Source organism: Rhinoraja longicauda, chromosome 15 (assembly GCF_053455715.1).
Source record: "Rhinoraja longicauda isolate Sanriku21f chromosome 15, sRhiLon1.1, whole genome shotgun sequence".
Lineage (NCBI taxonomy): Eukaryota > Metazoa > Chordata > Chondrichthyes > Rajiformes > Arhynchobatidae > Rhinoraja > Rhinoraja longicauda.
The window spans coordinates 33,266,181-33,288,788 of NC_135967.1; the positions used below are offsets into that span (position 1 = coordinate 33,266,181).

General features: G+C 39.4%; 1 protein-coding gene across 1 annotated transcript in view; it reads left to right on the forward strand.

Annotated features, from left to right (window-relative positions):
- Positions 1–22,139, forward strand: part of frmpd3 (FERM and PDZ domain containing 3) — a 104,483-nt gene extending 82,344 nt beyond the window's left edge. Inside the window, exons 13-16 of the mRNA XM_078411994.1 lie at positions 5,026–5,170; positions 12,170–12,336; positions 12,427–13,129; positions 18,187–22,139. Coding sequence (XP_078268120.1) covers positions 5,026–5,170; positions 12,170–12,336; positions 12,427–13,129; positions 18,187–21,152 — 3,981 coding nt within the window. The 3' untranslated portion in view covers positions 21,153–22,139. The remainder of the gene's footprint in view (positions 1–5,025; positions 5,171–12,169; positions 12,337–12,426; positions 13,130–18,186) is intronic.
- The last annotated feature ends 469 nt before the right edge of the window (positions 22,140–22,608 follow it).

Below are 22,608 nucleotides of genomic sequence, written 5' to 3' on the forward strand. Positions count from 1 at the left end.
TTTCCTAAGTCTAAAGAAGGATCGTGACCCGAAACTTCACCTATCGAAACTTCAGTTCTCGCTAGTTCCTTGTACATCTTGAAACCAATCCCCACCACCAATGGTAGAAACAAGGAAATGCAGATGCTGGTTAATACATGAAAGGACATAAAGTGCTGGAGTAACTCAGCAGGTCAGGCACCTCTAGAAATGCTGCCTGACCTGCTGAGTTACTCCAGCACTTTGTGTCCTTTTGTCCCACCACCAATAGTGATTCTGTTATTGAATATCCCTTCCCTAAGATAGATAATTCCCTACCTAAATCATTCTCTCTCTGCTACCTTGAAGTTCATCCTGTTATTCAAACTCTCAATCATCTCTCTTAGCATTTCTTTTGAAGTATTATTTCTGACTATGCATTTGTGAATTTACGAAAAGTGTTCTTCTTAAAAGTTGCATACATTCACGATGTTGTTATTTTTATATTATTCTTCATGCAAAATGGTAACTGCACTTCAAAAATAATCATGTGCAACCATGCTCTGGGACTAATTTTCACAAATACATTTTGAAGTCATTTCTTCTTTAATTATACCATTATTACTTTCCTCTGGTAAATTGTTCGGCAGAGATGGTATTTATAGATTTGTTTCTCACTTTTTCATATTATTTTTTATGGTGTGCACAAATTATTTAGTAAGGTTCTCAGTTTTGATCATTGGTAAAGCAAAACCAGAACTCAATTGATGGATTCTCCTTTATCTTATTCGCATCCTGCGGTGTATCAAATTTTAGACTTCGAATAGAGTGACACTCACTGTGCTTGGCCTGATAGAATTTCAGAAGCATTAGTTTCTTTGTAAATTAAAGTAAAATACATTTGTTACAAAGTATTAGGTCCAGGCCATTGGAAGAATGCAATTATAAGAATTTAAAGCTCTACCTGTTTTATGACACCAAAATGCTTATAAATTCTGCTTCGCGTAATGCATCAATGTTGGCATTTCTGTGCAATGCTATCAACCCTGCTTGTTGCTCTCTACAGCATGATCACATTTTTTAGTTATTGTGCGGATACAGCCCTCTGGGGCATCTTCCGAAAAGGTTAATGTGTATTAGTTGGAGGGAAGGTGGGGATTTTGGGAATTGGATTGTGCTGAATGTTAGCTTTTGACATATTGCTGAGTTGACAACAAGAACAGTTTGGAGCAACCTTCTTCAGAGTTTTCATGCAATACTAGGCCTGAGCAAACCTAAGTGTACTGAACTAGAAATGAAAATGTCTTGATTCACCAACACTGCTGCCACCATCCTGCTGAAATCTCAGCCCTAAACTATACAATCAAGCAGTCATACAATGCTCCTAAAGAGTGATGGTGAGAGCAAGGATGCATGATGACATTTTTTTATTTGGAACATATTCCCCACCATATCCTGCTCCACAGTGTTTTTTTTATCATAAAACTAATCCTGTACCTCAACTACCTCATTTTCTTCATCCTCCATTTACTCATTAATCCACAAAGATCTTTTGCTACCTGTTGCCCATTTTAAGCATATAATCGCTGGATTCCGGACAGTATTTTTACAATCTTTCTACTGCTCTGTCTTGAGTATCCTTTGTAGCCTGGTGGTCAGAGCAATTTCACAAAGTCCCCCATCTATAAATGCCTCTTCAAACTTTGTAGCTAGAGCCACCCTTCTGCCTCCTCATTCATTCCTTATCCTATCCTTCCAAGTGAGGCTGCACGAAACACAGCCATGCCCACAACCAGCTACCTCGCAGCAACTCAGATGGAGCATATCCTATGGTGGAGTATGGGGTGATCATTTACATAAGGAGAAACAAGGTAAAGGTACCTTTAAGACCACTAGCCTGTTGCCCCACCTCAGGCATCTGATTCCATCTGATCTCTCATTCAGTCCAGTCCAACACGATATATTCATGCATTTGCTTCATGGCAACTTCTGTGTGAATAGCTTAGGCAACTTCTTCTGCCGTTATCAGTAAATCACCATCAGTAATAACCTGCAATTGATTAATGCCCCCTTCCAAATCAAATATGGCTTCCTCAAAAGGCAACTATGACATTACAGCAACAGAAGCGTTCTGCTTCAATGTTCAGTATTTAATGGAGTAATCCAGGCAAAACAACTCAGCAGCCCATCAGCTGCAATCATCCGAATGGCTGACTGTGACCCAAAAATCACTACTAGTGGTTTATGATCTGTGATCAGAGTGAAATGCCTACATGCAGTTGTCACAGAGTTAGACAGCAGGGCCTGTGGCTTCACTTGTCCATGCCGAATGAGATGTCTATCCAAACTAATCCCATTTGCCTGCATTTTGCATTAAACCTTTTCTATTCACGTACCTGTCCAAATGTCTTTTAAATATTTATGCCCATCTCTACAGCTTCTTCTGGCATCTCATTCCATATACCCACCACCTTCTGGGTGGAAAAGATACCCATCAGGTCCTTTATAAACCATTCCCCTTTTCACTTGTAAATCTATGTTGTTTTTCCCCTACCCTAGGAAAAAGACTGAGACCATCCACCTTATCTAGGTCCCTCATGGTTTTTTATACCTCTGAGAGGTTACCCCTCAGCCTCCTATGCTCCAGGTGGAAAAAAAACTATTCAGCCTCTCCTTATAACTGAAATATTCTAGTCCTGGTAACATATTCATGAATCTTTTCTGCACCATTTTCAGCTAAGTAACATTAGTTCTTATAGCTGGGCAACCGGAACAATATACAATATTCCAAGTGTGGTCTCACCAACAATTTATATAGTTGCAACATGACATCTCAATGCCTGTACTCAATGACTTGGCCATTGAAGGTAAGCATGCCAAACACCACCTTCACCACTTATCCACATGTATACCACCTTCTGTAATTATATATCTGTACTCCTAGGTTGCTTTGAGAACAACACTCACCAGGGACATTTTTTATGTAAGTCCTGCCATGGTTAACACCTTACTCCTGACAAATTAAATTCCATCTGCCATTCTTTCAACCACTTTCCCAGTTCATCTAAATGCTGTTGTATGACCTTCTTCACTGTCCACTACTCCACTATTTTGGTGTCATCTGCAAACTTACTAACCATGTTAACAACATTGCCATCCAAATCATTCATAAAGTGGACCCAGCACCTCAGTTCAGTTTCAGTTCAGTTTAGTTTCTTGTCACATGTACCAAGGTACAGTGAAAAACTTTTTTTGTGTGCTGTCTAGTCAGCAGAAGGACAATACATCATTACAATCGAGCCATGCAGTGTACAGTGTATTTTTTTATGCATTACAGTAAATTCACAGTACAGTACAAGGGAATGACTTTTAGTGCAAGGTAAAGCCAGCAAAGTCCAATCAAGGATAGTTCGAGGGTCTCCAGTGAGGTAGATAGTAGTTCAGGACTGCTCTCTGGTTGTGGTAGGATGGTTCAGTTACTTGATAACAGCTGAGAAGAAACTGTCCTTGAATGTGGAGGTGTGCTTTTATACACTTCCATACCTTTTGCCTGATGGGAGAGGGGAGAAGTGCGACGTCCTTGATTATGCTGCTGGCCTTGCCGAAGTAGCGTGAGGTATAAATAGAGTCAATAGAAGGGAGGCTGGTTTGTGTGATGGTCTGGGCTGCGTCCACAATTTGCTGCAATTTCTTGTGGTTTTGGATGGACCTGTTCCCAAAGCAAGCTGTGATGTATCCTGATAAAATGCTTTCTATGGTGCATCTGTAGAAGTTGGTAAGTGTTGTAGGTGACACGCCAAACTTCTTAAGCCTTCTAAGAAAATAGAGGCATTGGTGTGCTTTCTTGGTCATTGCTTCAATATGGGTGGTCTAGATTCTAGAATAAGTTGTTGGTGATATTGACTCCTAGGAATTTGAAGTTTTCAAACATCTTTACTTCGGCATTGTCAATCCACACTGTGTTATGTGTACCACTTCGCATCCGGACGTCGATCACTATTTTCTTATCTGTGCTCACACCACTGCTCACAAACTTAAATCTGGATAACCCTCTACTACCACCCTCCATCTCCTTCCACCATGTCAATTTTGGATTCACTTGGCTCTCTCACCCTGTATCCCATATCATCTACCTTCCAGACTAACCTATCATGCAGGTCCTTGACAAAATTCTTGCTAAAGTCCATGTCAACAACATTGAATACCTTGCCCTCATCAATCTTCTTCGTCATGTCTTCAAAAAACTCTATCGTTAACACAGTGTTCACATATCTGTTGTGCTGCTGCAAGTAAGAATTTCATTGTTCAGGACGTACGACAATAAAACACTTTTGACTCTTGACTTGACTCTTGCCTCAAATTTGTAAGACACAATTTCCCACAAAATTGAAAACCAGGGATTAGCTGTATGATATTTGGTCGAAGGGCCTGTTTTCGTGCTGTATGTCTCTATGACTCTAGTGCCCTGCTTCTCCCTCAAGTAGCAGCATCCCCAATGCATCGCTAATGTAGTGTAGCTATTCCCTAAGGCAACCACAAAGGTCAGAGCTACCAATAAATTATTCCCTTGTGAAGATAGTCAATGCTCAACTAACAGAAGTGGCAGGTAGGATAATGTATCAAAGGTCATCCCATGAGGTACATTCGCATTGATACTTCATACAATTTTCATCTAAATATTTAAATGCTGTACATTTGTCATTAAGTAGCCCAATGGGACAACAATCTAATAAAATACTTCAGGTTCTTTCTTTCCCCCTCATGCCATACAGTACTTCATCCCAGCAGCTATTCTTCATATGTGGGCACAGGTAGTGTCCGTTGGCAGTGTATTCAATAAAGGGACAAAAGACACTGCACATCATACCAAACAGTAATGGTCTCACATATATTGCTCAGACAAAGATACACACATTTGGAGATATTTTACAGCTTCTAGTACTGAATAGCCTATTCTTTCCCAAATATTACCACAGTGGGAGTTTACGTGGACCACTGTTAGAATACGAAGTCTATCTGTAAATGTCTGACAACTTGCAACTTTAACTTTTACACTTTTTTTTCCAGCCTATTGTGTTGCTGATGGAGTCAACAGAAGCTGTAAATTTTGCTTGCCTGATAGCAGGTTATTACAGATTATTCATTGACGCAAAGAAGATGATATTTTGTAGCGCCAATGTGCAGTCTCAAACGAACAAGGCAGGTATGCTTGGTACGTTAATAGTTTCAATTTTGAAGTACCTATACAGGTAACAGTCACATCTGCTGATAAGGGTTACATTGAACACAATTTGGTGTTACTTTATTGTTGTCATGTGTACCGAGATTCAGTGGAAAACGCAAATCCTACCACACATGAATACATCGGGTAGTGCCAGGTGAAAATAAACAGAGTGCAGAACATAGTGCTACATCTACAGAGAAAATGCAGATTAAAAAAGTACAATGAGTGTAACGAGGTAGATTGGAAGATCAGGCACATGAGAGGTCTGTTCAAGTCTCTAATAACATTGGGAAGAAGCTGTTCCTAAATCTGGTGGTGGGTGTTTTTGTATACTCTGCCTGATGGGAGAGGGGGGAAGAGAGTATGGTGTGAGTGGTCCTTGATTATGATAACTGAAGTCCCATGGCAGCGTGGAGTATAGATTGAATTGATGATGGGCAGTCTGGTCTGTCTGATGGACTGGGCTGCATTCATAACTCTGTAATTTCTTGCAGTCTTGGGCAGAGCAGTTACCATATCAAGCTGTGCTGAATTATGATAATCATTATAGCACAGTCATCTCCTAAAATGAATGAAAACAAGTCTGCCTATTTGCAATGCAAAAGTAATCTCACTGCTTGAGGTGACTTTTTCGTTGAGCATTTTAATTACTGGCTTTTACTTTAAATATGAATGAAAGTGCATGTTGTTTAAAATAGTGATATTGCAATGATACTTTTCAGATGGTGTGATCGTGGCATTACAGGATTTGATGCAATGTGAAGAAAGATTAGAACACTGTGCATGCATTATTGTCACAAATTGGATGTCGCCTATATGCAAGAATATGTTAACAATTCCTCACCCAAATTTACATCCTGTCAGATTGTACCTGATAAACAGGTTCTTTCACACAATGAAGAGGGAAAGCCATTTCCACAATTGTTCAATAGCTTGTAACAACTATATAACAATACTGCTTCATTGGCTTTTACAGGGGAGGGAAAGGGAAGAATCACAAACTGCAAACCTCAGGCTGAGCGTTCCCATTTCTATCCTCAAACACTGTTATCATTGGTCCTGCTGAGATCACCGTTGACAACAGACAGTAACAATTGAAAATGAAAAATCATTACGAGCAGCTGGAATCTATTATGAAACAGAACAATTTCTGCACTTATCAAGTCATTACACACACCTTATTGCAAATTGCAAAGTAATATTATTTCGTCTCATTGTTTTGCAAGTTCCTGGTATACATGGAGGAATTTTCTTTTTTTCAAATATATACTTTGTTCATAATATGTTCAATATATAATACAGTACATTCATATGTTATTGTTCACAATACAAAACCATATTGCATTTTCAACAAGGTTCAAATTATATCATGATTGGTTTTTCTTTTGCATAATTTACATGACCTAATAATCTGAGAGTTTTCTCTGTGGATTCCAGCCCTTTTGTGTACAATGGTGGGAGATCCTTAACCAGTGGCATTTCCCCATACACCACTTATGGAAGCTGCTCCAAGCTTTAATGCATCCCACAGCACTTACTGTAACTCTGGACCTTATCATGAGCAAGTCTGCAACACTTCGTTGTATGCGACTCCTTGTACTGGGTGACCAGGAGGTTTTGGGCAGACCAGAGGGTGTCCTTCACTGCATTGACATTTGTCTCAATGTGCATCCCTGGAAATAGAGCATTGAATCCATCATGAAGGCATCTCACCACATCATTTCTGTAGTCGAGATGGAATTCTGTTCCTTTAATTCCATTTCAGCTGAATACCATGTGGTTCCAAACCAGGCAGGGACCTGGAAAATATAGCCTCTGCTGCGATCTTAGCCTCCTGAACTGCAGCTGTTTCTGCCAGCAGTCATCCAACACCCATTCAGCTGTCAGTTAATTGCCACAGATGTTGAAGATTTGTGGCCAAAACGTTAATGTCCTGATTTAAAACAAACACTAGATTTCCATCCCCCCATCCCCCATGGCTCAACCAGACCTTAAAAAGTGGTTTGGGGACAAAATGAAGTCAGTACTTGAGTAAAGAACCAATGCCTGACTTACACAGGGATTGTGGCTGCAAGGTAAGTTTTCTGCAACAAGTCCATCACAATGTGAAATCTTTCATCCATAAGGATATGAATTCCTGAATTATTTGGTGATTTTAAGTACAATGTTATAGAGTCATAGAGTCATAGAGTGTGGAAACAGGCTCTTCAGCCCATCTTGCCTACACCAGCCAACATATCCCAGCTACACCAGTCCCACCTGCCTGCGTTTGGTCCATATCCCTCCAAACCTGTCCTATCCATGTACCTGTCTAACTGTTTAAAGAATGGGATAGTCCCAGCCACAACTTCCACCTCTGGCAGCTTGTGTGAAAAAGTTGCCCTTCAGATTCCTATTAAATCGTTTCCCCTTCACCTTGGACCTATGTTCTCTGGTCCCCAATTCCCCTACTCTGGGCAAGAGACTCCGTGCATCTACCCGATCTATTCCTCTCATGATTTTATACACCTCTACAAGATCACCCCTCATCTTCCTACGCTCCAAGGAATAGAGACCTATCCTACTCAACCTCTCCCCATAGCTCACACACTGTAGTCCTGGCAACATCCTCGTAAATCTTCGTTGAACCCTTTCAAGCTTGACAATATCTTTCCTATAACATGGTGCCCAGAACTGAACACAATATTCTATATGTGATCTCACCAACGTCTTGTACAACTGCAGCATGACCCCCCAACTTCTATACTTAATACTCTGACTGATGAAGGCCAATGTGCCAAAAGCCTTTTTGACCACCTTATCTACCTGCGACTCGACCTTCAAGGATCCATGCACCTGCACTCCCAGATCCCTCTGCTCTACAACACTCCCCAGAGGCCTACCATTCACTGTGTAGGTCCTGCCCAAAGATACTAGAGAAACAAGATGGACCTCTCCGTTGAAATCGCCTATACTGAAGAGTATTCCGCAAAGGAGCATAACGTCTGCCATTTTAGTAGGCAAAACCCACCGTTCGCTATGCCTCTCGCAGTGTAATCAGTGTTTTGGGGGAACAGTATGTGTGATGATACCACTAAAATGCAGAATATATCTCATCTATCAATTCAGATTTTTGTTATTTTTATTTTTAAATGTTTCTGCAAGTTTCTGCCTACTAAAATGGCACCATGACATACTACAGTTTTTAGGGTCGAGTGATCTTCTTGCTCCTCTAGTATCTTTGGTCCTGCCCTTGTTAGACGTCCCAAAATGCAACACCTCACACTTCTCTGTATTAAATTCTATCAACCATTCCTCAGCCCACCTGGCCAATCGATCCAGATCCTGCTGTATTCTTTCACAACCATCTTCACTGTCTGCAAAATCACCCACTCACAAACTTGCTAATCGCCCTACATGTTCTCATCCAAATCATTGATATGGATGACAAACAGTAACAGACCCAGCACCGAACCCTGATGCACACCACTAGTCACAGGCCTCCAGTCCGATAAGCAACCTTCCACCATCACCCTCTGCTTCCTTCCATGAAGCCAATTTACCTATCCATTCAGCTCTTTCTCCTTGGATCCCATGTGATCTAACTTTCCAGAGCAGCCTACCATGCAGAACCTTGTCGAACGCCTGACTGAAATCCATGTATACAACATCTATAGCTCTGCCCTCATCGACCTTTTTGGTCATGTCTTCAAAAACGCAATCAAATTTGTGAAACACGACCTACCACATACAAAACCATGCTGACTATCCCTAATCAGCCCTTGCCCATCCAAATGCCTGTGTAACCTATCCCTCAGAATACTCTAGTAACTTTCCAACTACAGGTGTTAAGCGCACCAGCTTATACTGTAGTTCCCAGCATTTTCCCTGCATCCCTTCTTGAAAAGAGGCACAACATTTGCCACCCTCCAGTCTGCCCCAATATCACACCACTGTTACATTCAGAATCTCTGTTGCTCACAAAAGGGCAATAATCATTACATTTATATTTTTTAACTTTGGTTTTCTTGGATAATTGAAAACCAAATCATGAGTCAGCTTAAATCCCTTTCCCTTACTATGTCTTGCCTAATGATTTGAGTTTATATCATACAGATATTGAAATCATAGATATTCATAAATTGTCACACTTATCATTTAAATTCATAGATTTAAAGTCTTACATCTGTGCATATTTTCTGTCAATTTAATCCAATATAATTATTTCTATACATGTTTTAAAAGCTGTCTGTAGAAAACTCGTCAAGCTGAAATAATATTGGCCTGTCAGTGGTTTACTCAAGCAACTTTCAAATGATTTTCATTCATGGATGGTAAAATGACAGACAATTTTTTTATGTGTTGTTTGATTCAAATGGACAGCTTTTATCTGTCAATTGAGACAGTACAAAGTAAAAATATGGTTAAATTATATATATATGTGAGCTTGTGAGGTGAATCAAAGTTTAAATGGCAATTAACTTGCATTCTATAAAAATTAAATTAAGTTTTTACAAGTATCAATGCAACATAGTTAATTTCTTAACATCAATATTATTATATTTCTGGCAATCATATGACAACATTGTCAACAGAGCATATATAATTTTGTAAAATATTCTGATAAAAGCAAATGTTAAAATAAATAGAAAAGAATCAAAAACTGGAGAGTAGAAACAAAGAACAGTGGATGCTGGTTAATACACAAAGTGCAGGAGCAACTCAGAAGGTCTGGCAGCATCTCTGGAGAACATGGATAGGTGACCTTCAATGTTGAGAAACATCTCGTCCCGAAACATCACATCCATGATCACCAGATATGCTGCCTGACCTGCTGAGTTACTACAACACTTTGTGTCCTTTTTGGAATTAAAAACTGTTTTGCCACAGAAGGAAAGAGCTTCCAAAAAACTGCTTATTTCAGGATAAGGATAATATAGTAGTGGAATTTTAAAGAGATTTTTTAAATAGATTTTTCTACTGAGAAAAAATGACCTGGTAATTAGATTACTAATGTATTAGTATTCAAGTATTCAAGTTCAAGATAAATTAAACAAAAAAAATTAAATATTGATATTGTGAGATGTAGCACTGAACCTTTTTTGAAATTCTGATCTCTTATTGACCTGATCAAGATCAATTGAACGAGTCTTCCAAAGTGTGATGATTAATACTTTGTAATGTGATGTTACAGAATGTGCAGCTCACCTGTTACTGCTCCCACCCGAGCCAGAAGGCTCTGGATTCAAGTCCCACTTCAAAATATTTAGCATAAGAATAAATGTGCACATATCAAAATAGTACTGGTGGTATTCCACAGTCAGAAGTGCTGTTTTTCTGACGAATTGAGACGTGAAAGATATGGGACTATTTCACAGAGGGGAAGAGGAATTATTATTGATGTTCTGGACAATATTTATCCTTCAAGCAACATCACTGAAACTGATTACCTAGTCATCAACACATTAATGTTTGCGAATGTTTTATTATGCACAAATTAACTGCCACCATTCCTATATAACAACCCTAATTTCACTTCAGAAGTACTCCACTAGCTGCAAAGCTTGCAATTCCTGAGATTACTCATCTTTCTTGTAGAAATTCTTTCTTGGTTCTTTTAGATGCCCGAACATAGTAAATATTGTAGATTGCTGCTATTGTAATCTATAAAATAAATCCATACATTAATATTATCAAAGTGGGGTGAAGCGGGAGGGGGTTGAAATTCCCAAAGTTGTATAGAGAGAAGGATAATTGTTACGACATTTGCAAACAAAAAAGTATTTTTCTTTACATTGACAATGAAAATAATAATTATTTGAAAATACAGAATTAATTAATTTCATGTAGCTATAATGACAAGAGAATTAACTGCAATTTTACCTGAAATCCTTTGTGTCACCTTTTAAGTAGATATTTATCTTTCGAACCTCTGTCCAATGTATCCTCATTATCTTTAAATCTATTTTTAAACCCATTTTATTAGATATGAACATTTTTGTGTTATTCAAAGTTTAATTAACATTTAATAACAAATAATTGAGAAATTATTCGCATGTTACTGATGAAAAATGTTTGAAAACTAATTGGAAGTGTGTGTATAGATATGTCTACTTAGCTACTATTTTAATGAAATATGCAGCATTTAATATTCCTCCTGAATTGATGTGCCTCAATTCAATAATCCAACACTGCATGGCAAGATGAGTCCTTCATCCTCAGTGCAGTTTAACGAGTTTACTAAAGGTGCCCATGAAATGTAATCCTAAGAGATAACTCAGAATGTTAACCTTCAGGGCAAACCTCGCAATGCTTTACATTAAAGGGAGAGTAATTATCTTGTGAGGGGCAACCAGGTAGCCATACAGCCAGACTGGTACTGTAGCCAACCAGCCAGCTGCCACAAACAGCCCACAACTTCCATTTTGGACAACAGATACCAGGGCTTTCCCTTAGACCCAATTTCACTTCTCTTTGATTCACAATGCAAAGGGACTCGCACAAAATTTCCTGATCAATTATGAGGATTCCCTTCATTGCTTTATGGAGCCACCTTAAAATCTATGGAATCCAGTGCACTACATCTTGTTGATTAGATCAATCTATTACCAGATCCATTTTGAAATAGTGGAAGTCCATTGTCGGCATTCCCACAGTTGTCTGTCCCTTAATACAAGCATGGCTTATTCAGAAAAAAATAGTCTTCAGCTATTACAGAACTGACTGGGCTATTCAGTTGTCAGAACCCACCCTTTCCAGGATCCAAATTTTCTCAAATGATTATACTAGACTCTTCCTAAAGTTACATAAGGAGTGCAAATGAAATTGGCAAGGAAAGTTATCTGTGGTTGTTCACTGCTCGCCTGCCCAGTTTCTATCAGTTGGTAGGTTTAACCTCTATCCCCTTCTTCCTCAAACTGAAGAGGAAAAAAAAATCATGGATAACTGAAGTCATGGATAACTGAATTTATTGTTGAAGATGATGATATCGTTCCTTTTCATTAACAGACTACAGAAATATACCGAACATTCTGCAACCAGAATGGACTATTTCGTCGTCAGGTCCCATTCTAAACCCTGAGGGAAGAGGTACAAGTTGTCCTCACAATCTGCCACACCACAGTGAGTCTCAGACTGCATGTAATCTGATGACAAACACCTCAGAGTCCAATCTGGTAAGATATCACATTTTACAAATGCAAGAAATAAGAAAGGAATTTGAGAATCAAATCAATATTAATGAAAACTTCATCTTCTTTGAGGAGTCAAGACCAAGGACAAAGTCTGATCCCACACCAAATACATCAAAAACGAGGCAAAGCAACTCTGACATCAGGAGTCTTTCAGGGCAGCAAGGATTTCTGATTAGGGGGAGAGCAAACACAATGGACAGCCAGATGAAAATGGCAATAGCTTATACCACAGACCATCACAACTGTACCTGTCCGAAAATCCCAATGCAGCTAACAAGAGCTAATAGTGCAAAGATCCTCCCTATAATAATCAAAGAAAATGACGACTTGCTTTGTGATGCCTGTAAGGTCAAAATGAGAGGCAATATAATTCCCAGAGGAAGCAGTACAGAAAAGTGTTTAAACTCTTGCAATTACCGGGATGATGTGGTTGATCTAACAACTCTCCCCCTGCCGGGAAGCGATGAAGACCATGAAGGAGAAGAGTATCATTCTCTACTTCCCACATTGGCAGCTCCTCCACCTGGTTTCAGGGATAACAGTTCAGATGAGGATGACTCCAAGAAAAGGACCAGTCAAAGCCTAGCTTCCAGTCGACAGCCTTGTGATATACACTTCAATGATATATCAGTGTCACTAATTGATGGTGTTCAAACAAGGACGGTCAGACACCATGCCCGGGAACTTGATGATGCCCTGGTTTCCACACTCCAGGCCCTGGAAGCTTTAGCTGCAGCTGAAGAATGTCCACGTAGTCAACCACAAGAAGGCTCAGGTACTAATGTTATGTTTTGGTTGAATTCAAAGCTTCCAAGTTATATCCCAATTCATATTTTAAACCCAACTTTTCTAACAATATTGACAGTAAGAAAGTTAGACAACTGGAAGACCATGCAGATGGTGCAAATCTGAAAGAAAAACAGAAAATGCTGGAAATACTCATCAATATAGGCACCATCTGTGGAGAGAGAAACACTGCTTATCGACCTTGGACATCAACACTGCTTCTCTTTCTACTGATGATGTCAGACCTGCTAATGATATCCAGCATTTTCTGATTTAGATAAGTATTAAAGTAACTGCCCTGTTATGTTGTCAAACAACAGAAAGGATCAATGTGTCAAACTTTTAATGTGCTTCAGGATTTAGCTATACAAGTGACTTTTACAAGGGAAAGAAAATTGAAGGACTCAACTTTCTTCTTTTGTAAAGTTCCATCCTTTTACAAACAGAAGATAATGGGCATTTTTCACAAGGGTGTATTTACCAGTTTTGGCATTCTGGAGATGTCTATCTATGTGAGCATTTTAATAATAAAACCAATATTCGAACATGGCCAGTCTCAGGCACTATAGAATTGCTTTATATCAGGTAATAAGGCTTCAAGCACTATGTAACAACCAATTTTAATGGCATTTAAATGGTATCATTTTCTTCAGCAAATTTATCATGTTTGTGTTGCATCACTTTTGAAGTAAAAAAAAAACGTTCTGCTGTATTTATTAATCGACTGGCTAAAACATAACCGCCTTTAGTTGTCAATCATAGCGCTGTAGAGTACTGGAGAAATTTGAGTATACCTTGAAGTTTTCTTAGTCAGAGCCCTACAGGCCGGAAACTGGTCCTTCAGACCCAGTTGCACATGCAACCAAGATGTCCCATCTACACCAGTTCTACATGCCTGTATTTGGCCCATATCCCTCTAAACCTTTCTTATCCATCTCTGATAAGTCTGACCCTTCCCATCTTCCGTCTCCCAAAGAATGGTGTCCAATGCAATACAAAATCAAAACAATTTTGCTCTGTTAGTTGAGAAATTCCATGTTAATCAAAAGTTAAATTTTTAGCACCTTGTCGGGAAGGCTCAATTTTATTCAACACTCAAGTGCATTTAGTTCTAATGATATTTTGGGGAATATGTAAACAATTTAGTATTATCTGGTTGAGTTAATTAATCTTTGCAAACTGTCTGGTGACTTGCATAAATAATAGGCTGTGGATCGTTCTGTGGAATGCACACTTTCAATGAGCAATGGAGCAGGCATTAGCAACTGAGATACACTGATGAAGATCTGGTGTTTAAAATTAACAGTGTGAAATAATGGCATTACAGACAACAAGGTCATTAATAATCAGAGGGTCAGAAAAGTGTGGGAGCCCTGGCTTTGGTGATGAACACGGACTGTAATAATTTTTGATATATGTATAATGACAATACAATTTTGCTATTTCTCTGTGAAAACATATTAATCCAGCTAACTTCAAAGGCTAAGATCACAAGCAGTATGAGGTAATAGAAGTGCCGCACCCTGGAAAGTACGATGAAAAAAAAGTCCCTTCATTCAAAGTAAAACCGCCCTGTTCATGCAGAAAAAGTCAGTGTACGACTAAAAGCCCTGAGCACCCAGATGAAGGGACTCAGCAGTCCAATTTGCTCACAGAGTATAATACAAGTTACCCAATGGAAATCAACTTAGAGCATTGGTGACACACAAGATGAAAGAGGGACGTCAATCCTGGTTTGTGCAACAGAAATTACGTGTTCTGTGTAATTCTTTAAAATGAATCAGTAAGAGCTATTTGCTATGAAACATGGCATATATTGTCGGCAACTACAACTTGACAAAATGCTGATTAAATGTGCCCTCACTTCCTTTTTCAGATACTCTTTATAGTGTAAACCTCAAGAACAGCAAGACAAGCATCCTCAGATACACGTTACATTCTGCATCACTCTCACACATAGCATGCACAAGCAAGAAACACAGAAAACCGGTTTAGAGCTGAAACTAAACAGTGAGTGAGTTTATACAGATATGAAGGCATGAAGACTGAGGAAGCAACATGTCTAAAGACCTATCATTGCCAAGGAATGCCTGGAGTCAGTTTGTGATTGAGAAATGGTGCAGCTAGCTATGCATCTAAGGATATTCCTGTATCATCTATGATACACAATTCACTCGCCTCATTGCAGAGCACAATATAAATTATTAAAACACAATTAAACAGAGATTTCTGCTTTACCACCTACAATTGAGCAGCCTGTAGTTCTAACCATGGACCTTTCTGGGCATAGTTGCCAAGTATAGTTGAAATATCCCTTAAGATACTTCAAAGATATTGTGATCCACAAGATAAAGGTCATTTTCACAAATCTGATGAATAAATAGGAAGGACTTTGCTCATGAGTAGGTTTTACTCAGGAAAATAGGTTGATAGGTTCAGCTTATCACACCTATAAAGATGCAGCCTCACAATTTATTTCCTGTTCTGCCTACAACTGCCTCTAAACAAGTCATAGGAGTTGCCGTTCACAGCAAAATCACAGTACTACCCAGCCCATTCCCCAAGCCCTGCAGTTAAACGGACGTAATTTACATCACAAGGGAGATGCAAAGAATCTGCAATATGTAGGCTCATCGTCAGCTAATGTGACTAATACCCATGTGAGATGGACATTAAAAAGTTATCCATAATATTGTATTTTGAATTTTACACATACCGAAGAATATATTTCATGCAGAGAATGACACAGGTCAGTGGAATAGAATCATTGGAGACATGTTGATTTTACTTAGCCTTCTGAGAAAGTAGAGGCACTGGTGTGCTTTCTTGGCCATGCTATCAATATGATTGGACCATGGCAAATTGTTGGTGATATTTATGCTGAGAAACTTGAAGCTCTCAATCATCTCTACTTCAGCACCATTGATGCAGACTGGTGCATGTACTCCATCCACCCGGCTTCCTGAAGTTGATGACCAACTCTTTCATTTTGCTGACCTTGAAGGAGAGGTTGTTGTCTTGACACAATGCTGTTTTCTCTATTGGAAAATTCTAAGTTCATAGGTTCAATGTTCATACCATTGCGTTGTAGATTATCCAAGCGAAGTATGAGAGGTTGATCCTCTAATTTGCGTTGGACCACACCCTGGCTGTGGAGAAGGCCAAAGATGGATAGGTCGGTGTGGGAATGGAAAGGGAAATGAAATGGCATACAACAGGGAGCTCTGGATGCCCATTGCAGACAGAGCACAGTTGCTCTGAAATCAGTTGCCTCATCTCTGCTTGTGCTCCCCGATGTTTCGGAGGCCACATTGGGAGTACCAAATGCAGTAGACAAGGTTAAAGGAGGTGTAAGTTGATCATTACCTCAGCTGGAAGGGCTGTTTAGCTCTCTGGATGGTGGTGAAGATGTAGTTGTAAAACCACCTCCCAATACAGGCAAAGTGCCAGGGGTCAGGGAGCGGTGGATATGAAGAGGTGAGTGGACCCCAGGGATTCACGGAATGGAATGGGCCCTGTAGAAGGCAGAAAAGGGTGGGGAGAAGAAGATGTGGCTGGTGATATGATCTTGTTGCAGCTGGCGGAATGACAGTGCTGGTGCTGGATGCGGAGAATGGTGGGGTGAAAGGTGAGGCTAAGAAAAACTTTATCTCTATTCTGTCTGGAAGGAGATGGGGTGTGAGCAGAAGTCTGAGAAACAGAGGAAATGTGAGAGAGGGCTCAATCATAAACAGTGAAGGGAAGCCACATTTCCATTTGGTCCTCCCAAATGTCCAAGGACATTTCCGATGTTCTGGAACCAAAGGCCTCATCTTGAGAGCAAGTGCGTTGGAGATAATTAACTCTTAAATAATTAATTTCCACTTCTTTGAAATAGTCTGTCAGGATCTTTTACAACTCTCTGGAAAACGAAATGGAGCCCTGGTTAAATGACGCATGAAAAGATAACACTAAGAACTATACTTCCTCTTTTATGACCATCTCAATATTATATTCAAGCCTCTGGTGTGAGATCTGAAATCAACCTTCTGTCCCAGAAGTGAGAATGCTTAGGTGGCAATGACAAGCCAAATAATTAGTCATGTTGGATAAGGCAGCAACAGAACATTGTGCTAACCTTGACATGGAATAATCAATGATCCATTGAGCTTGACCCAAAGAGTCTTGTTGCAATAAGCATCAAGTCTGCAAACAACATACATGCAAACTTCCTAGGACAAGCAAAATATATAAATAAAATAATAATCGAGGTCAAAAAAGAATTTGGGGAAATGTATTTCAGACTCTTAAAGACTTTTTTTTAAAATTCCAAGGGCTCACAGTAACAGCAGAGTGGAGCAGCAGTTTGTGCTGCTGCCTCACGGCTCCAAGAGCTCAGTTTCAATACTCAGATGCTGGCTGTTCAGGGTTTGCACATTCTTTCCACTATTGCATGGGTTTACTGGTGCTTCAGTTTCCTCCCACGTACCCACAGTGTGCTGGTGGATTCATTGGCAGTGTAGATTAGTAAAAAGAATCAAAGAAGGGTTAATAGAATGTGTGAGACCGAATAACTTCTAGGGGTACGGAGTTATGAGAGAGGGAATGGGATTTGTGGGATTGTTCCCAAGGGAGACAATCTGGACTTGACTGTCCAAATTACATATTTCTGTGCCATAAGATGTGAGCCTTTTCAGCGTACATGCCTCCTATTTTTACATGTTAAGTTCTATACTCATCCAGGTCTCTTTTGACCATTTTCAGTGACCCTATATATATTGCACAAATCAGTAATTTATTGCAGAGATCAATGAGCTCTGCAAATTAAACTCTGCAAATGTTTAACCTAGTTCTGTTCTTAACAGAATACGTATGCATGAACCTGTTCACCCTAAGGTTCCTAATTCTAGTAGTCTGTCTATTGGTATCTTTGTGAAGTATATTACTATTGCAGTTGATATTTAATTTCAGCAACAAATATAACAATAATTCGCATTCATTCAGTGCACTTCTTTCACACTTATTGTTTCAAATTATAAGATCCATTGTTGCTGTTCTGATCTACAGGTTTGATTGTATTGGCAACTATGACACCGGAGTCATCACTGGATTCTGGCCATGAAACAAATTCTTCAGAAATGACGGACATCTCTGAAATGGTCTCAGCAATAAAGCAACGTCATTTACTTGCTTATCAGGGAAACAAAACTGGTCTAATTATGAAAAAAGATTTCCCCTTGAGTGCTGTAAGATGTTGCGCACAAGCTGCTTTCAGAGGAGTTCCTTGTTCAAAGAGATATTATGAAGAAGCAAACACTTTATCTGCAGTTGCTTCATCTGCACAGAATCCCTTATCTAGTTCCATTAGGCTCAAACCTAGTCACACAACTGGATTTTGCACGGTTCACATGAGACCTCAGGTATTTGCTCATTCTAATGAAACTACAAGCAGGCCAGAAAATGTTACTTTAATGCCTGTTCTTCAGCAGAATTGTCCAACCTGTCCAAAAACAGTTGAAGACCAGACGCCCAAACAACAAACAATTCAACCCAAAGAAGACTTTTCCAAAAGCCTGATATGTCCAGATGAGATAGCAATTCAGAATGAAGACAAATCATCATTATTTCATATAGAAGATGAAAGAACATGTGGTAAGCAGTTAATGAACAGAAGAAACTCTGAAAATAGCCCCAGAATCATAAGCTCTGAAATCCACCAAGAAAACTCATCAAGCTTTGTCTCAACAAATAATACTTCTTCTCCAGTTTGTAGGTACACAGACAGCTGTGCTATGTGTGATGCTTCAAAAAATGAGTATTTGAAATATGAAGGAAGTATGCAGGGAAACCCCAGACCGTGTGAATGTCATTTGCTGAAAACTGAGACAAGGCAAGCAGACTCTCAGGCCCACAGAACAACTGTCTTCCATACTTGCACACCAAAGAACAATGAAGTGGCTTATGTCAAAGTGAGCAACAGGAAATATCAGCCAGCAGTAGGTAAGGAAATCCCGGCATTATTCAATGATGATCTGATAGATTTGACAGATGTTCCAGCAAGTCAAAGGAACGGTTACGCCAACGCAGTAAAGGAAGGTCAACCCATTAGAAATAGTTCCCCAAGTCAAGGGTGTTATCATAGTCCTTACAGATACCCAGTTGCGGCTTTAGGGCCAGATAACAGCACAGCACAGCAAGATAATGCTGAAAAGATGAAATGTCAGGGATGCCCATGTTCCTGTAAAGCTAATATTAGTTTAGAGAAAACCGCTGGCATCAGAATGTGCTCCAAGCCTTCCAGTCTGTGTGATGTAACATTGCCACCACATGTCTCATCATCTCCAATATCAGAAAATGTCTTCGATGCCAAACAGCACACATCGCTTATTCCTGATAAAGTTAAGTCACAAAAAGGCTCCCTGCTGAATTTTAAGAATCTCTTCTCAGCTACTTTTCCAGCAAGATTTAAGAGAGAGAGTGATGAAAGGCAGGAGCAACTTCAGAAGGTGAAACAATATGAACTTGAATTTCTTGAAGAATTACTCAAGCCCAAAGCCAAAGTTGATGTATTAGCAGAAGATTATCTTTATCGCAAAGGATCTGGACATTGCCCTTGTCAAATCAAAAGTAGTCCAGTTGGGAATATTCCTGGTTTATCCAGGGAACGACGTCGTAGCTGTGACTGTAAACGTCGAGGTTTGGCTTGTGACTCGATGTGTTTTCAATCAATCCCCAGTACTCTAGATTCACAAAGAGCAGATCGAGGCAAAGGCTCTTGTGTTCACAAGCAGCCTAAGACCAACATTGCCCCACCTGCACTAAATATCAGTGCCAAACAAAAAGCCGCTCATAGGCGGACCTCGAGCCTTGAGTCCAGTGACAATAGATCTGAACAGCAACCTGCTGTGCGTTGCATGATGGCACACGGTGATTGCCTGAAAGTGCCACATAGCAAGAAACTGGAGCGGCACCATAGTGCCACCAACATCGTCTCTGAGGCAGAAATAAGTGAAGTAACATCACAAGGTTCTGAGAACAGTACCTGTGTGGCTATATCCAAGACAGAAGAAACTAAGAAAATAGAAAAAGGGATAGAGTTTACGAGAAGAGGCCTTAAAAACCAGTGCCAGGAACCAGCCCAGCTTGATGACCCATCTTATGTACAAATTTCCAACACAGACAAACAACAAAGATCCCCAGCTATGTTCTCTATTCAGGGAGAATTCAAACCATCAAAATCACTTCTGAAAGAGGACATGGCCAGCAACAACCGATGCTGTTCCTTTAAGTATTGCTTTTATTATAGAAATTGTGATGCCGCCGATGACAGTAGTGAAAAGGACGAACTTTCATATTCAGTACCAATGCAGCTCCTTCCTGACCTGAGGTCTGACAGTTCAGTGACGCTCAGTGAAACGTTAGCTAAAACTGTTCAAACATCAGACAGAAATGTATCCAATGGTAGTGAGGACAATGTACAGCAGGAAGCAATGTCGAATGATATGGGACTTGATAACAGCATAGCAAGAATAAATGCTCTGCAGAATAGTGTGTATACATTACCTGAAGGCTTTATTGCTGCTCAGAAGGACACTAGTGAACTGTTATGCATCTTAAGGCAATGCACAGCAAATCGTGGAAATCATGATCCAAAACTTTACATTTCACACCTGGATGAGTACAAACAGTCACTCACACTTAAGTTTAAAGAGCTGCGAACTGCATGTAGAAGAGTGGCAGCAGTAGATAAAAGCCCATCACGCATGCTTTCAGCTATCTCAACTAGCTTTCAAGTATTATGTGGCCTCATTGAGGCTTTTGTGCACTTGGTTTATATCGTGCGGTCAGAAAGGCAATGCAGAGAACTCCTCTCTAAAGTGGAAGAAGTGGTGATCAATTACACGTTTTTACTCCGAGCAGCAGAAGAATCATCAAGTAAGACATCTGCTCATCATTTGTCAAAGCAGTCAACTTCTGTAACTACAGTAGTCAACACATTTACTCGTTCAATTAAAACATTGATGAACAAATAACTTAATGAAGCCATGCTCTCAAGCACCATCTTTTGTGTACTACTTACAAAAAAACTTTAAACAGACTCCAGTGTCCTGTGCTTGGTAGTCATTTATGTGAACAGTATTTTATCTGTTTCTCTCCTGCTTTGTTCCCTCATTATCTGTTCTTGAAATGCTAAGTGTATGTGGTAAGTCTTTCTCCTAAATCGAACTAGATCTGTAACTCCCACCTTACCACTGTACAGGGCAAAGCTGCCTTTCATTTCTGAGTCCAACCCATTCATCTCAATTCTTGTATCAAAATTGTTTATTATTCTCAGATATTTCTACAGTAGCAGAACACCATCCAAATCCAGATTCAGAAGAGAGAAGAATTATTAGGAAGAGGACATTTGGCAGGGTTGGATGTAAGAAGAGTTGTTTAGACTGCCTAAAACTATAAAAAAAACTAAGAGACACCATTTTTCCAACAGCTATACTACAGAAAAATACCCAAAACATATGTACTGGCTGTAAGTTTGTTACTGAACTATAACTATTCTTGCAATGAAAGCTTATTATTATTGATAGAGATCTGAAGCTTTAATGATAATGCAACTGAAAGCATGAATTTTGATAGGCCAAGTAACCATAAGACACGTTTGTGTTAGTCTCAGGAGAGGACCCTTCAAAGGTATTACTGTATTTCATTAGTAAGATATGGAAAGAAGCCACTGTGACCCGATACCCCATCATTGGACCTTTATGCAAGTGAGTTGTTAATATTGGAGCAGGTTGGTAGCTACTGTGAATCTCTTTTTGTGCTACACGCTGGTATTTATTCATTATTTAGCTCATTCTGGATAAGCACATCACTAATCCAGACATAATTCAGTTCCTGCCGCTCAATTCATTTCAATAACTCATACTTCGTCCTTTTCATTTTCCATATGCTGAGTTCCAGTGGACACTTTTACTTTATGAGCTTACAGTGAAAACTAATATATTAAACTCCTTTTTATTCATTCCCCTTATGTAAAATTGAGTTGAAGAAGTCCCCTTTGCAGAAGAAAAGGTTAAATGATTCTCTCATCAAAAATACTAATTATCTAGATCATACGGAAAGTTGATGGAATAACATTTGCCTCGGGTAGTAATGCAAAATGAGTATTATTGCATTGATTACCTACCATTAAGGTACAAAACAGGCACACATATTCAGTTCCATTATAATCAGTGGAATTAAGTTTCAAGTCATGCATGTAATAGCTGATATTTTGTGCTACTGCCCAAGGTTGTAGTCTCTGTCCTAAAATTTCCTGGTTTGGTTTGGACTGAACTGCTGAATAAATATATTTTGGTACAATGATTTCTAACTCACACCAATTTTAAGGTATAATTTTGATGCAATTATGACATTTCTTGGCAAGCTCTTCATTGGGGGGTGAAATCCTTCATTGTTTGCTTTACACCCATTGTACAGAACCATTGTAGG